General features: G+C 39.1%; 1 protein-coding gene across 1 annotated transcript in view; it reads right to left on the reverse strand.

Annotated features, from left to right (window-relative positions):
- Positions 1-662: 662 nt before the first annotated feature.
- ARHGAP20 (Rho GTPase activating protein 20) overlaps positions 663-14,531 on the reverse strand; it is a 179,090-nt gene continuing 165,221 nt past the window's right edge. The window contains exons 11-15 of the mRNA XM_089666179.1: positions 13,915-14,076; positions 12,657-12,766; positions 11,181-11,370; positions 7,423-7,537; positions 663-5,463 (exon numbers count right to left, since the gene is read on the reverse strand). Of these exons, the coding sequence (XP_089522305.1) occupies positions 3,620-5,463; positions 7,423-7,537; positions 11,181-11,370; positions 12,657-12,766; positions 13,915-14,076 (2,421 nt within the window). The 3' untranslated portion in view covers positions 663-3,619. The remainder of the gene's footprint in view (positions 5,464-7,422; positions 7,538-11,180; positions 11,371-12,656; positions 12,767-13,914; positions 14,077-14,531) is intronic.

Here is a 14,531-nt window from a genome sequence, read left to right on the forward strand (position 1 = left end):
CATATGCATGCATTTGCGCATATTAGCGTGCATTTGTGTGTATTCGTGCACATGTGGCATAAATTACTGACCAAAATGGCAGATTTTCCTTTTCTTTTTTTACGTGGTGCTTATTTACATGCCTGTGTGCAAAGGCACAAATAATGAGCATTTTACCTCAGTAAAAAAAAAAAATAAAATAAAAACGCTGTACTAAGCTTTTTTCAAGCTGCAGTGTGCAAGAGGCCTAAGAGAGTGAACCTTGTCAGGGGGGACAGAGAACGCAATAACAACATGACAGGGGTCTAACTCCTCTACCTTTATCCAAAAAAAAAATTGTTATACAGAAACTGTAGCTGTGCAGCTGTACTTTGCTGTGTATAATAGATGGTTACCCCCCACCTTCTTCTGCTGTTTTCTTCTATTTATGCCTTCGATGATGCTAGCTCAGCGTCTTTCTGTCTGTGTTTGTACACATAATATGCAAACAAATTGCTTGCCCGTTAATAATTCATAGTGCATGGTACTGATTTAGGACAATCCATAAATTGTCAGCAGTCTCGTGGTAGAACAAATGATGTTTTGGCTTCTTCCTGGCAGACAAAGGCTGCGTTCACCCACAAACAAGTACTTTTCAATCCAAGGACATCAGCCTATGACATTACGTTACAAAGGCTATAATATTACGTAATACAATAGAATGCATATATTTATATTATCAGTGTCATAACAAACCAATGAACAAAAACAGAAAGTTAACAGCTTTTTCCGCAAGTACAAAAATACACATCTTTTTAATAATTGCATTGTAATGGATATTACATGAGGGAGTCGGGGCAATCTGTACAAAGTCAAGAAACAAATGAGATTTCAGATGGCTTTAAATAGAAAACATAAAATACTCAACATCATGTCCTACCGCTACACAGCACATTGCACACACATCCATTACACTGCTGAAATTATAAGAGGTAAACATAATAACAAAGACATAGCCAATTCAATTATATATATATATATGTGTGTGTATGTATAATATTTACAGATTATTACTGACATTGGTAACTGTCATCTCATCTCACATGTACCACCACAGAACACACTGGTCCCACTTACATTACAATAATGGCTTGGACTTAGGGGCATAATTCCACATACCTACCTGTGAGTATGCTTGTATTCACTGGTTCTGAGGAGCCACATTAAGAAATCTGACCGCCTGAGACATAAGTAATACTTGATAGCTTGCCAAACCGTTTTCACCAATTTTAGCACCAGTAATATTAAAGCTGAACTCCAGCTCAATACACGGTTAAAATAATATTCCCCAGTAAACTATTTGTTAAAATTGCTCCAGCTATTGCAGTTTACAACATTTGTTGTTTCTGCCTAATGCTCTTTCAGTGCTGCTTCCCTGAACTTCAAATCTTCACAGGAAAGAGTTAACGGTACTTACTGAGGCAGCGCTAAATCCACCTAAAAAATTTTTTTATACAACTCCAAAGTGCAAAAAAAAAGAAAAACAAAGTGCATTTGCTTATAAACTAGTACATCCATACACATATAAAATGTTATATAAACCAAAATTATTAATTTATTTAAGGTACTTACATAGCGCTTTCAATTTACGCAGCGCTTTACATATATATTGTATATTCACATCAGTCCCTAACCCTCAAGGGGTGTATAATTTAAGGTCCCTAACTCACATTCATACATACACATACTAGGGCCAATTTAGAGAGGAGCCGATTAACCTATCAACGTGTATTTGGAGTGTAAAGGAACCGGAGTACCCGGAGGAAACCCACGCAGGCACAAGGAGAACATGCAAACTCCAGGCAGGTGGTGCCATGGCTGTGATTCGAACTAGCGACCCTAGTACTGCCATGTTCAATAAATATTTATTTGATGTTTCAATATGTATATGATCGACTATTTGAAGAGTAGTGGATGAATTTAAAAGGTATATGCACTTTATTTTCTGAGTGGGTTCACACCACTATTGTGTTGACGATTTTGATTGGTATCAAATTTTCTGTGATGTACTAGTTCATAAGCATGTGTACTTTATTTATTTTTTATCATTATTCATGTAATATATATTTATTTTTAGGTGGATTTAGCATTGCCTCAATAAGTATGTGTTATATATGTTAGTGATACTAAGGCATTAGGTCAGCTGCCTCATACCGTTTGGATGTCACAAGCACTGTTCTCTAAGTTTATAAAGAGTTAACAGTAAACCCTGCACTTTGGATTCAGTCCGTTAGCTTGGAGTGGGGAGGAGGAGAAGCAGGGGGTTGCCTTTCCATCCTAGACTATGGGACTGTGTGTTTCTATTGATGCACACAGTGTAGTGAGACACAACTCTAGTCCCTCTGATTGCAAGAGCAGCTCCATAGGATGCTGCAAGAGAAAGGAGCCACCCTTTAACAGGAAACCTGGAGCAGCAGTTATGGTACCTGTTTAAACTGATACATAGGCACGGATTAAAACATGTAGAAGCTATGTACTAAGTGATTATATTAGCAGCTGAAAGTGCCTAAAACTGAGGGTTTAATATCAATTTAAACAGGAACACCCAAACCTGCTAAATGGACAATGAAGGTGTAGCAGCGCCCTCTGTTCTGTGCATCTATCAATATGTTCCCTGTCAACACATGTGCACTCTGAAAGTTGTAGAGGCTTCTTATTAATATATAATTGTAGTATTTGCAGTTTTTTCTTTTTTTTGCTGCATCAGTCTGAAATTTAAGCTTAAATAGACACTGTCACTTTCCCCATTTAGGGTAAAGTAACAATGACTGCAGATAGCCCTCCGCACCAGACAGTTATACTTTTCCAAGCCACAGGAGCCTTCGCTTATGGAGTGTGGCTTGGTAAGTGACCCCCACTATATAGCAGTAGTCAGGCTTGAGCAGCCAGTTACTCTGCCCATACACTGTCACATAGGTCAAGAAGGGGAAGGGGGTGTTGTGAGGTTGGATAATGCAGTAGACTGGCAGCAACAGAGCTCAGTAAATTAAAAAGCCTGGAGCAAGGGGGTGGAGTATCTGCAGACATTGCAATACTACCTGGAATGGACAAAGTTACAGTGTCTCTTTAAATTGGGATTACAGTGCAGAAAAAGGCACCGTGTTGTCAGCGCAAACAGGAAGTTAGGGGCACACTGGATTTCTGGCAGATTATTGGGTATTTTTCTGCACATGCAGTATTTTTACAGGAATAATACAGGAAATATGCATGCGCTATAGAAATGTACTGATTTTTTTCTTCAATGCTGCCCAAACTGAAACTTTAAGACGAAGTTACATTGACGACCCCTGTTGAAATGCTGCAGGAAATATTTTCTTGCTGTACACAGGCATACTAATATGTAGCTTTTCTGGAAAAAATAACGCTCTCAAGAATAAGCCTTAGGTGAACTGTCAACATTTTCTCTTATTTCAACACATTTGCTGCCCCTAACACCCTCTCCCCCCAAACCCCCCCACAAATACTGTCAAATTCTCCTTAAAAAGTACACTACATTCGTTCGCATAAATTACACGCAAAAGTGACTCTTCCAAAAAAAAAGTTAATTTGTAAGTTCTAAAAACAAGGTTCCCTAAAGAACATTTGTTTTAATGATCTGTCTTCACACATAGGACTCCTCAGTGAAAAATCTTTGGTCTATCTCTTCAAACTTGGGGTCACTGCAGCGTTTTGCAGGCCAGTCCCGGCTGGTTTGCTTTATGACATTATCATAGTCTTCTGTGTCTTTCACAGGCTTAGGTAGATCTGGCTGCAGGATTAGGTCTCCTGTACTGTTGCTCAGTTTTGGAGATACACAAAAATTTTTCACCAAGTCACAGTTGGCAATTTTGGCCCCAGTGTCCACATTAGCAGGTAACACTTTATTCTTCTTGAAACCAGTGACAAGAATGCTGATGTCCCTACCAAGTGATGTTTTGGCAATCTCTTCTTTTGAGCAAGATGTCTTGTCCTCCACCTGGTGGACAGAATGTTCACTAGAAGACTTTAGGTTTGAATTGAGCAGCACAGGCTCCTCTAGAATGTAGGAGTTTGTAGATTTTCTTCGGTTTCTCCTACCTAACAGTGCAATATTTTGACCAAAGAAAACAGTTTGTGGCATTAGTGTGCTATCTTGGCTTTTTGCTGATAGCTCAATGTTTATGGATACGGGAGATGGGAAAAGGAATGCACTGCATTCCACATCTTTTTCACCCTTTCCTTTGTTGTCTGCCAAGCATTTCTCTGCCATATGAGGTTTTTGTGAAGGTTTCTGACTACTCATTTCCCCCCGAAACCCTGCAGTACAACTTAGAGGGCTATCATCCTTGAGTTCTTTTGGCCTTTGTATTATGATTCGGTTCTTTGTTTCACAGTCTATATTTGGCACAGATCCTTGTTCAAAGAAGAAGGAACATTCTGAAATTTCAGATTTAGTTAGTTCTTTAGTGGTATGATTTCCATCTGTTTTACAGCAGTCCACTTGTGTCATTGCTTTGTCCTTTTTTTTGGAGCTCTTCACACCAGACTTGCCATTTTTCAACCAAGTAATTGGTTGTGTGCTGACGGGACTTTTGTGGCTTGGCCACTCAGTTTCACTTTTTCCCGTAGAAAGAACAGAACTGTTGTAAGGCTGTTTATCATGATCAACCACCGATAAGGAGTTAATACTCAGGTAGTCTGGACTGAGTTCCACTAGTTTTGTGTGTTGCCTTATAGTACAGTCAAAGTTTGAAGGCACTTCATTTGGATTCACCACCGAATAATCTGAGAAGTGGGAAAAAGCACTGTCCAAGGAACTCAGCGAAGATCCTGATGGAGATGTTCCTGGAGAAGACAAGCTGGAGCAACTGGTCCGAGAACAAATGTTTAGCCTCAGTGCACTAGGTGGCAGAAGTCTATTAGGAGTGCTTTTTTTGTCATTTGTCTGTTTTTTACTGTTAGTTTTGGAGACATCAATACCTAAAGTCAAGCTGCGATTAATAAGTTTTTGCCCTTCAACTTGCAAATAGCGATGTTGTTTAAGATAATCATCTGCTGACTGGGACAAAAGTGCATCACAGCTCGAGTTATTCTCCTGTGGAGATTCATTAAGCTGGCTGAACCTGGATGCCAGGATTCCAATAGCCGGCTCTGAGCATCGCCGATGCCTCCTCACATCTGTTGTGGAGGAATATCCTGAAGTGTTTGAGCACAGAGATTCATTCTCAGATTGCTCATGTAACACTGATCGATGGTGAGAACCTGCTGACATCTTCAGAGGTGAGGTCTTAGAGCAACCATAGTTATGGGTCTCTTCATGGTAGGCCTGGTCCATATCACAGTCACTCAGAGTCAAAACAGAGTCTCTGCTGCGGTTTTCATGACTCATCTTTGTAGGTAAGCTACTGTATGGGGAATCTCCATCTTCGTTAAGTTCATTCTCCAGGCTGTCATATGAAGAGTCAATATGTTTAAAAGAACAAAGATCTAGAAAATATAAAACAGAAAATGGATTGCCATTAAGTCCTAAAGGTTTAAATAATGCTGCAGTCTATAGACATCAACATTATTCTGAGTCATATTTCTGCTGCCTGATAACATTAACAAATTCCTGATAACATTAACTGTTACTTATAAGGAAATTAAAAAGTATCTTCAGAGCGTGCAAATTATGAGTAATTACTGTAACCCCTAACTAAAAGCAATTTTAGATTTCACTTACATACAGTAACTGTATTCAAAACATCTAAAGCCAAAACTTTTTATTTCTTTTTGGATAGTGAGGAAAATGGTTAAAACCCCTCTCAGTTTGTTTTTATTCATCAGTGTCCCATTGGGTGGTTTCCGTCCACTCCTTATACTGCAGACACAAAAGGAACTAAACAGAAATCTCTCCATTTATATATTGACACACTCTCAACCCAGAGCACATGAGCCCTTACTGCAACATATAGCTGCTGCAGGCATTGCAGAGCAATACATCCTCAAATTCTACATCAGAGATACTTTTATTTCAGCAGTAAGCTAGCAGCATGCCAGCCTTAAAATATCTAATGCAAACACATAGAAAAGCTTGTAGCATTTCGTCCCCTTCTCCACATTAGCTCAGCATCCACAGAACCTACAAAACAAGGCAAAGTTCTACATGTATTTTGTCCCTGAGGGGACAGGAAGAACAGAAAATGTTTCTGGTAAGACAACTTCTTCAAATGTCACAGGTTTTAACTACAGACTAGTAAACCATCCAGCGGAAACAGACCAGATTGGGTGACAATGATCTACGTGTATATGCACCTTTGCTCTGCCCAACCAATTAAGCAGAATTTAGTTACATTGTAACTTATTAGGGACTTTGTCATTGAAAAATGCTCATGTATAACATTTTAATTTTCTCAATATTATCAGGGATGCTCTAATGTTAATTGTGTCAGCTGAAAAAGTTATGTCGCATCATTGGCCTGTACACTATATGCTCCTCATTCCAATTTTGCAACCCATATGTGATAGAAGTTAGGTCATTTTCCTGGTGCCTCCATGGCAGCATACACATGGTTGGTTGCTTCACCTACATCCAACCCATAGGACTATTGTTAACTCTATAAAAGAAAGAGAGCTACCCCCTCACTCCATTCTCTTTATTGTCCTCAAACCTGCAGGATAAGAATGGGTCTTTCCAGTCTTTCCAGTGGAGCAGGGCTCAGCCAAGTTACATGATTTCCATGAGGCAGGGGCCTTGAGGTGTTCCATCTCTGCTACACTACCCTTTCACAAAGATGAGAAGCTGTTTGTAGTGCCTGAGGACACAAGAAGGGATAGGGCAGCCTCTAAAAGGACAATAGCAGAATGGAATGTGTGCATAATACAAAGAGCATACTGGGCTAGTAGTCTTCCTATCCCTTAATGGATGAATGTACATTCAACAAGAGGAATCGCTTCTTTGTAGGCAGCTTTGGCAAACATCTCACCTGGGACAACCTGTCAGGCAGCGCGTTGGTCTTCCTTTAGCACGTTTATGACTTACTACCCAGCCAGTCTCACCTCTCAAGATTTTGGAGAAAAACCTTTATAGTTCTCAGTTGTGTGATTTTTATAATAACAATTTTGCAGCATTACCCTCTCTGAAAGTTAGTTATTTACCATGTGCATGCTGACATGGAAGCACCAGGAAAATTGAATACTTTTCTTTCTGTAATTTCCACTTCCCGGTGCCTATCCATAGCAGCATGCATCCCCATCCTTCTAACTTGTTTTTGGTGTGATGTTTGAATCTAGTTACAAGAATGGAGAGAGTTAAAAATTGACCTATGGGTTGGATGTGGGTGGAACAACCAACCATGTGTATGCTGCCATGAATAGACACCAGAAAAAAAAAAATTACAAAAAAGGTAAGTATTCCCAATTTTCCATTATCTATGGTTGTATTATTATACCATGAAAGTTTAGTACCTGAACTGTCCTCTCTATTGTCGTCCTTTGATGACAAGCTGGCATATAATAATGAAAGGTCTTCTCCAAATATCGTACAATAGTTTTCAATTAGAAACTGTACAAGTACTGACACCTGGAAGTAAAGTAAGAAAACAATGCATGAGATATATTGCAAACATCAGAGTTTCCTTTCTACGACAACCTTTTAACAAGGCAGTAATAATAATAATGAGCATAGCAATTAAAACCCAACTTTTTTTTTTTCCATAGAGTGGGGAAGTATTAGAACAGGTTTTAAATGCTCTGTGCATGTCTGCTGAGGAGAGTTCCTATCACTTCCTATTTGTTTGACAACTGTCACTTGGAACAACTGTCACTTGGAAATCTCCTTTCAGTTCCTGTTATGACTCATCACTCGATGAGGAATTGAGGAGAAATCTTCTACACTGAGACCAGATGGCAATAAAACTACATATAACGTTATGCAAGACAGAATTTTGGCTGGTGCTGGGCTTAAACTCTCTCTGGGCTATGTGTGAACTGCTGTTCCTGGCTCCTGTGTGGAGCAGGGATGGTTTATATCTTTTCTTCATTTGTGTGAAGTGGCACTCTACCCGCCATAACACATCTATGGCACAGGGGTGAGACTTGTAGAAGCCTGACTCCTGCATAATTATGATATGTCAGGTGACCTTTATTTTGCACTATTAAGCCCGAGTCAACTATAGCTCTTCCACAGGCTACTGCAGAGGATTTGAAAGGTAGTAATCACATGAGTAACAGGACTTGATGTGTGGCTGCAGTAGCCCTGACTATTAAAGGAGTGGGTCAGAAAAACTGTGGTTCTGTGTTTTCAATCTCCCCTTACTGTCTACCATGGGGCAAGGCATGAATCAGGTATCAATCTCATGACGGACACATAAGGCTGGGTCTTGCATCCTGCCCTATTTCACCAGTGTAAAGCTGGGTATACTGCACTTTAGTAGAACTTCATTCAACATCGTTTGTTGTAAGAACATTGTAGGAAAGTTTGTTTGTTTTTCTATACAAAAGTGGGGTTCCTTTTTTAACTGCAGTGACGAGAAAATTCAAAGGAACAGGATGGAAAAATTTTCTCGAATGTACGAATTTCACACTGTGAAAGTAATTTTTGTTTGGTGAAGTCCTTTAATTCCAAAATTGAATGTTAAAAGCAAACAAAATCCTGAATTACTTTCAAACAACAACAAAATGTCGTAAGAATTTTTACAGAAATTTTGAATACATTTTCTTAAGAATTTTCACTGGAAAATCTACTAGTGTATACCCAGCTTAGAATCTCTGTAACCAATGACCCTATTATTGCTAGGCAGAAACTCTAACCACTTAGCCACTGTGCTGCCCTTAATATACTATATTCTAAAATAGTCCGAATAGTAGATTTTAAGAATTTTTTACATGTGCATACATGCATATATAAGTGTAGACGTGCCCACTATACAGACCATTCTCATGTTTTTTTACGCAGGAAATTTTTCATCATTAGACCAAAAGATAATCTCCTGCGCTTGAGTATTGTGCATTTAGCTTATTGGACTCTATGCTTATCCGGCTTATAGATATAGCACACATGTGACGTGCTGCCCCCTCAGGATTATGGGCATTCTTTCATATATTCTGCAAAACAACAACAAAGAGAGGATGCACCAACCTAGCAAAAGAACCTTTTGGCTCTGAAGAAGAAGGCTTGCCCCTCGAAATGCATAAGCCATTTTTGGACACTGAAAGGCCTTCCAATGTCATCAGTTGGACACTGCGGACCTTGTGGCAGTCTCACTTGCATTCTATGATATGTGCATTTATGCCATGCATGTGTGATTATATCACTTATTTTTACTATTCAATAAAATTGTACAATGGTAATGTGCTAGGTTGGTGCACCCTCTCTTTGTTATTGTTTTGCCGTTCATACATCATTACACTGTGCAAGGACCCAAATTATACAGTCCAAGTCTTTTAACGTTTAAATGTGCAAATGTCCTAAAAACCGTGGATGTGATAATTTTCTTCTTTAATATTCTTCCTTTAAAATGTAAGAATTCTTTTTATTCTAATAAACAGCAAAAGAAAAAATTATATTCGCACATAGTGCATTATTCCCAATATGTGATATGTTTCACAAAACGTACTTCCAAACTCGTGACAAATCGTGCAAAAATTCTACCTTGTGACCTTGTGAGCACTTCTAAATAACTGTCATCCTTACTCTTACCCTATGTAAACTTGGAAAAAGCTTTAATCAATTCCATTTTTAAATCACTCCATGATTTCACTTCTCAATCCATCCTCCTCAACGTAGGAGATGCACCCCCAGACGGTAAGAATCAACCAGCATTGAATAGATATATGTTCCTCTCATTCCAGAGTATATATGATCTCCGATGGTATCATACCATATATCAGAACAAAGCAATATAATGTAGTAGGCAGTAATAGGAACTGGACCATATACTTAGCTAAAATTGCACTTACAACCAAAAGTCTTGTATCTCAGTATATATTCATTCATAAAACAAGCATGGTGTGTAAAACCTTCTCCAAAATGGCCACTTCGCAACTTCCGGTTTATGCCTGATGCTATTGCTGATGCGTTTCGTCACTTACGACTTCATCAAAGGCATTTGATGAAGTCAGAAGTGACGAGATGCGTAAGAACGTAGTGTCGGATGTAAACCGGAAGTTGCGGAGCGGCCATTTTTGAGGTTTTACACACCATGCTTGTTTTATGAATGAATACAATTTTGTGAAACATATCACATGGCTTTTGATGTTGCAGAGCGGACATTTTGGTGAAGGTTTTATACACAATGCTTGTTTTATGAATGAATACATTTTTGTGAAACATATCACAAACACAGCAGAACGTAATGTCGGATGTAAACCGGAAGTTGCGGAGTGGCCATTTTGGAGAAAGTTTTACACACCATGCTTGTTTTATGAACATTTTTGAGAAACATATCACATGTTGGGAATACTGCACTATATGCGAATATAATTTTTTCTTTTGAGGTTTATTGGAATAAGAAGAATTCTCACAGTTTAGAGGAAGAATATTAAAAAAGAAAATGATCACATCCACGGTTTTTAGGACATTTGCACATTTAGACACTAAAAGATTTGGACTGTATATTTTGGAATTTCGGGGGAGAAAGTGTATTATTTTGGCGTTTGGGGTTTTGTAGACACTATTGGCACACCGATATATATTCCCTTATATGTGCAAGGACTCATATGCATATTTTCTGCCAAGAATGCATGTTCTTGTTGGCAGAGCCAAATATTTGTCACATACAAAGTTTAGACACATACAATTCTTCTAATTACAAAACTATACAATGTACAAATCTAAACATGATGTTTTAGACATGAGCCCTAAAACATGAATGAGCTCTGAAGCAGAGCTAATTGGCTGGACCTTTTCTGTATAGCACAACGAATTCTGACCTGGAGGGCAGGGATCCAGTATAATATAATACTGAAATGAAGTCTTTTTTAGCAGTAAATATATTTGTGCAGAACTTACTGATGCAAAATATGACAAAAGGTGATGGAATAGTTTTAGAACAAGTCCACATGCTCACTTCACTTACAACTGTACTCTGCACCTCTATGCACATACCATGTGGTAGTGCTGGGAGTACTTGGTGACTGTGATGGGCTAAGCATTAATATTTACACATACCAAAACCGCAGTATTATTTGTCATATACTGTTCTGCTTTCTTTGTAGAATGTTACCTTTCTTGTGAACTCTCCCTCTGCTTCCGGGCTGGAAGGGTTTGGTAGCCAAAGCAGGCTAGGAGCAATACACACTGCCAGATTGAAGGCTGTCATTTGGTTGGTGTCAGAACGTTGTTCAATGCAGTGCAGAACCCCAAACAGGTAGCGCAGTAAAGTGACATTAATTTGAGGAAGCTTCTCCAACAACCTGCAATTTCAAAACAAGGGATAGTAATTTCTTTACAGAATTGCTAATAATAATTAAACTCATGATTAGAAAGACTCAGCTTTGTGGGTATGATAATTTGGCAATAGCTCGGGGTCTGTTTTAAAAAGAAAAAACAGCAGTATGGCTTCTCTACAATACCATGGTTTAAAGGCATTATAAACCTTCCACTGGCACCTTGTGTTTTCCACCTGCAAGATGTGCATTGTCCTGTACACACAGCCGATCATTGAGTAAATCATTACATTCTGGGGTCAGAAGTTTCTGTTTCTGTTCAAACATGAGGCATAGGGCATGCGGCATGGCACTGTACAGGTAAATACATCTAACTCTGTCGTGTGAGAACTGATACTTCCTGTGAAGAATTACATATCCCACAATCCCTGAGTCACTCAGTCTAGTGCTCTGCAGATGAGAGCGTAACAGTAATTAGATCAGACACAAACAAGCAGAGCAATTAACAGAGAGATCACCATGCAGTCTTTTATCACGTAGTACTCCCACATTTCTGCTACAACACAGAGGAAATGGCTGGACATGGCTTGGGTGCATGACCTGGAACAAGAATGTGCTTGCAGCTTAGCTAGGTGAATGAATACATGAACATAGGGGAATCAATCAGCCATAACATTACAAGTTGGACCAGCAACAAGTCATTCCATCATTACAAGATAAGGCAAACAAACAGTAGAGGGAATATAACTATACTAATACCTAGTACAACAATGAAAACAATTGAAAGTACATAATGCCTTTAAAAAACAGCACAAGGGGGCTCTAGATCCATTTTTAAAAATATCCTGGATCAGATTGTCACAGTTTAGTTTATGAATTCATGTGAACCTTTATGTCCTTCACTGAATTAAAAATAAAATAATCTCGCCCATGAAACTAAGTGATTGCTAACTGCTAACCGGAGCAAATTGGATCATGCTTTCCTGGGGGTTTTTTTTAGCCTTCCTCTGGATCAACTGTGGGTATAGGTTTATAACTTTTTTTTTTGTTGAACTGGATGCACTTTTGTTATTTTTCAGCCATACTAATTATGTAATTATGTAACTAAGCTAGCAATCTGGACTCAATGTAAAGCACAGTAGCAACCAATCACATTCTGTCTTATCCAGGTCTGAATTTTGTGAATTCTGATTCCTGTGGGTTGGAAATCAGTATATTTGGTAGGCATATTTTACATTTTTACAAGGAAGATTCAGTATTATAAATTTTTTTTCCAACTGCCCTTACAAAGAGCAGGATAACCTGACACCTACTTCTTAACAGCCTTTATTCTTTCAGCTAGACTTCCATGGTCCATCACAGAAACCCATTTATCATACAGTTTGGATGAGAAGACACTGCCAGGGATGTTGCGTAGAAAGTCCTGTGTGAAGAAGAAATGTCAGGACTGAGCATAAAGTAAAGTAATCAGAAACAGATGTAGGCACGTAAGACTGAGAAGAACAAGGCTAATCTAGAAGAACTGAGAAAGTTAGTGGATGCCGGAAATCACGTACTCAAAACTACTAAATACACAGATGAAATACTTGTATGAGAGCTATTTACCTGCCAAAGTATTTGTATTTTTGTTCATCCAGTCTTGAGATTTAAGAGCCCTGCCATACAGCATGGCCCTCTCTGCAAGAAACCGGATTTTCCTCTTCTGCAGTTAAGTAACACTTAGGCTAGGGTCACGCCTATGCAGGTTATAGTTCATCTGTTTTTTCCTGGTATATTTTGTGGTGTGGTTTGTGTTTTTTTCACATGCATTTTTAATGAGTTTTTGGGATGTGTTAATGTTGCATGGAGGAAGGTGTCATGAAGGAAACACACCAAAATGTACAAAGTTTTTGATGCGTTTCCATTGAAATCTATAGAACTAAAAACGCGATCTGCTAACCCTTTCCAAAAAACGCATTGGCTGAAAACACACAGATGTGAAGTGACCCATAGGAAATCATGTTAAAGTGGAGCTCCACCCAAAAGGGGAAGTTCCGCTTTAAGGACTGTTCCCCCCATTAAGGATTAACACCTTTGGGGGGCGGGGGGGAGCAGGTACCCGAATTTGACAGGTACCCGCTCCCACTTCCGGTCTGATCGCCTAGGCGATCGTAAACAGAAGGTGTTCTCCCTCCCTCCTTGTAATCTTTTGGGACACGTGACAGGTCCCAGAAGCCTACAGGACCATTCATGAAGCGCAGTGCTACTCGCGCATGCGCAGTGGGTACCCGGCTGTGAAGCCGCAAGCTATCACAGCCGGGTGCCCACACTGAAGATGCCGACCTCCTGGAATACAGGACAGCCGGTGATACAGGCTGCGGGGGACACACCGCGGGACCAAGGGACAGGTAAGTGGCTGTTTTTTAAAAGTCAGCATCTACAGTTTTTGTAGCTGCTGACTTTTATTTTTTGACAGGGTGAGTGGAACTCCGCTTTAAGGAAACACAATACAGCCTTAAGTAGGATGAGGAAGGCAGATGAGAGAAGCTAAATTCTAGCAAGCAATATAGATCAAGTCTCATCCTTTTATACCTTCAGCACTGAAGCGGTGACAAAGATAGATTCACAAGCAAAGTCAACATGGAATCCTGCATTGAGCCTCTCCTTCATTTCCTTACAAGATTTTGCATTTGCTGAACGCCTGAAGATACCTCTCGTAAATGGCCCATCTTGGCAAAGAACAGAGAGCATGTCCTAAAGAAAAAAAAATTAAATGTTTTTTAATATTTAAAATTTTTTCTGCTTGCAGTCAGTATGGACAATGTTAATTCAGTCTAACATTTCAGCGATGTAGGCACAGTATGCACATTGTTTTAAAAAAATGAGAAATGAAATGATTAACTGTTTTCTGGAAATTCTCCAGTACTCTTTGTTAAGGATTGTCACTAAGTTTTACAATTCAAAAAGGGGGATTACATGTGTAACAAGCAGATCTATCTCCTTTCGGGAAGCTTGTGTATAATTTAGTGTCAGTCCCTAGCGCCTGGGCTGCTGCTATAATTCCATTACTAGAAAACGGAATATACACTAACAGGGTGCTTCACAGGGCCACTAAACATAAATAAAAGATTTAATTATGTAATAGCATTCATGGTGTGTCAAAGTAAAGACATATTCAGAACTAATTACATTTAAAATGTACTTACGGG

Source organism: Staurois parvus, unplaced genomic scaffold (assembly GCF_062004578.1).
Source record: "Staurois parvus isolate SC_StPar_1 unplaced genomic scaffold, SC_StPar_1.0 ptg000050l, whole genome shotgun sequence".
Lineage (NCBI taxonomy): Eukaryota > Metazoa > Chordata > Amphibia > Anura > Ranidae > Staurois > Staurois parvus.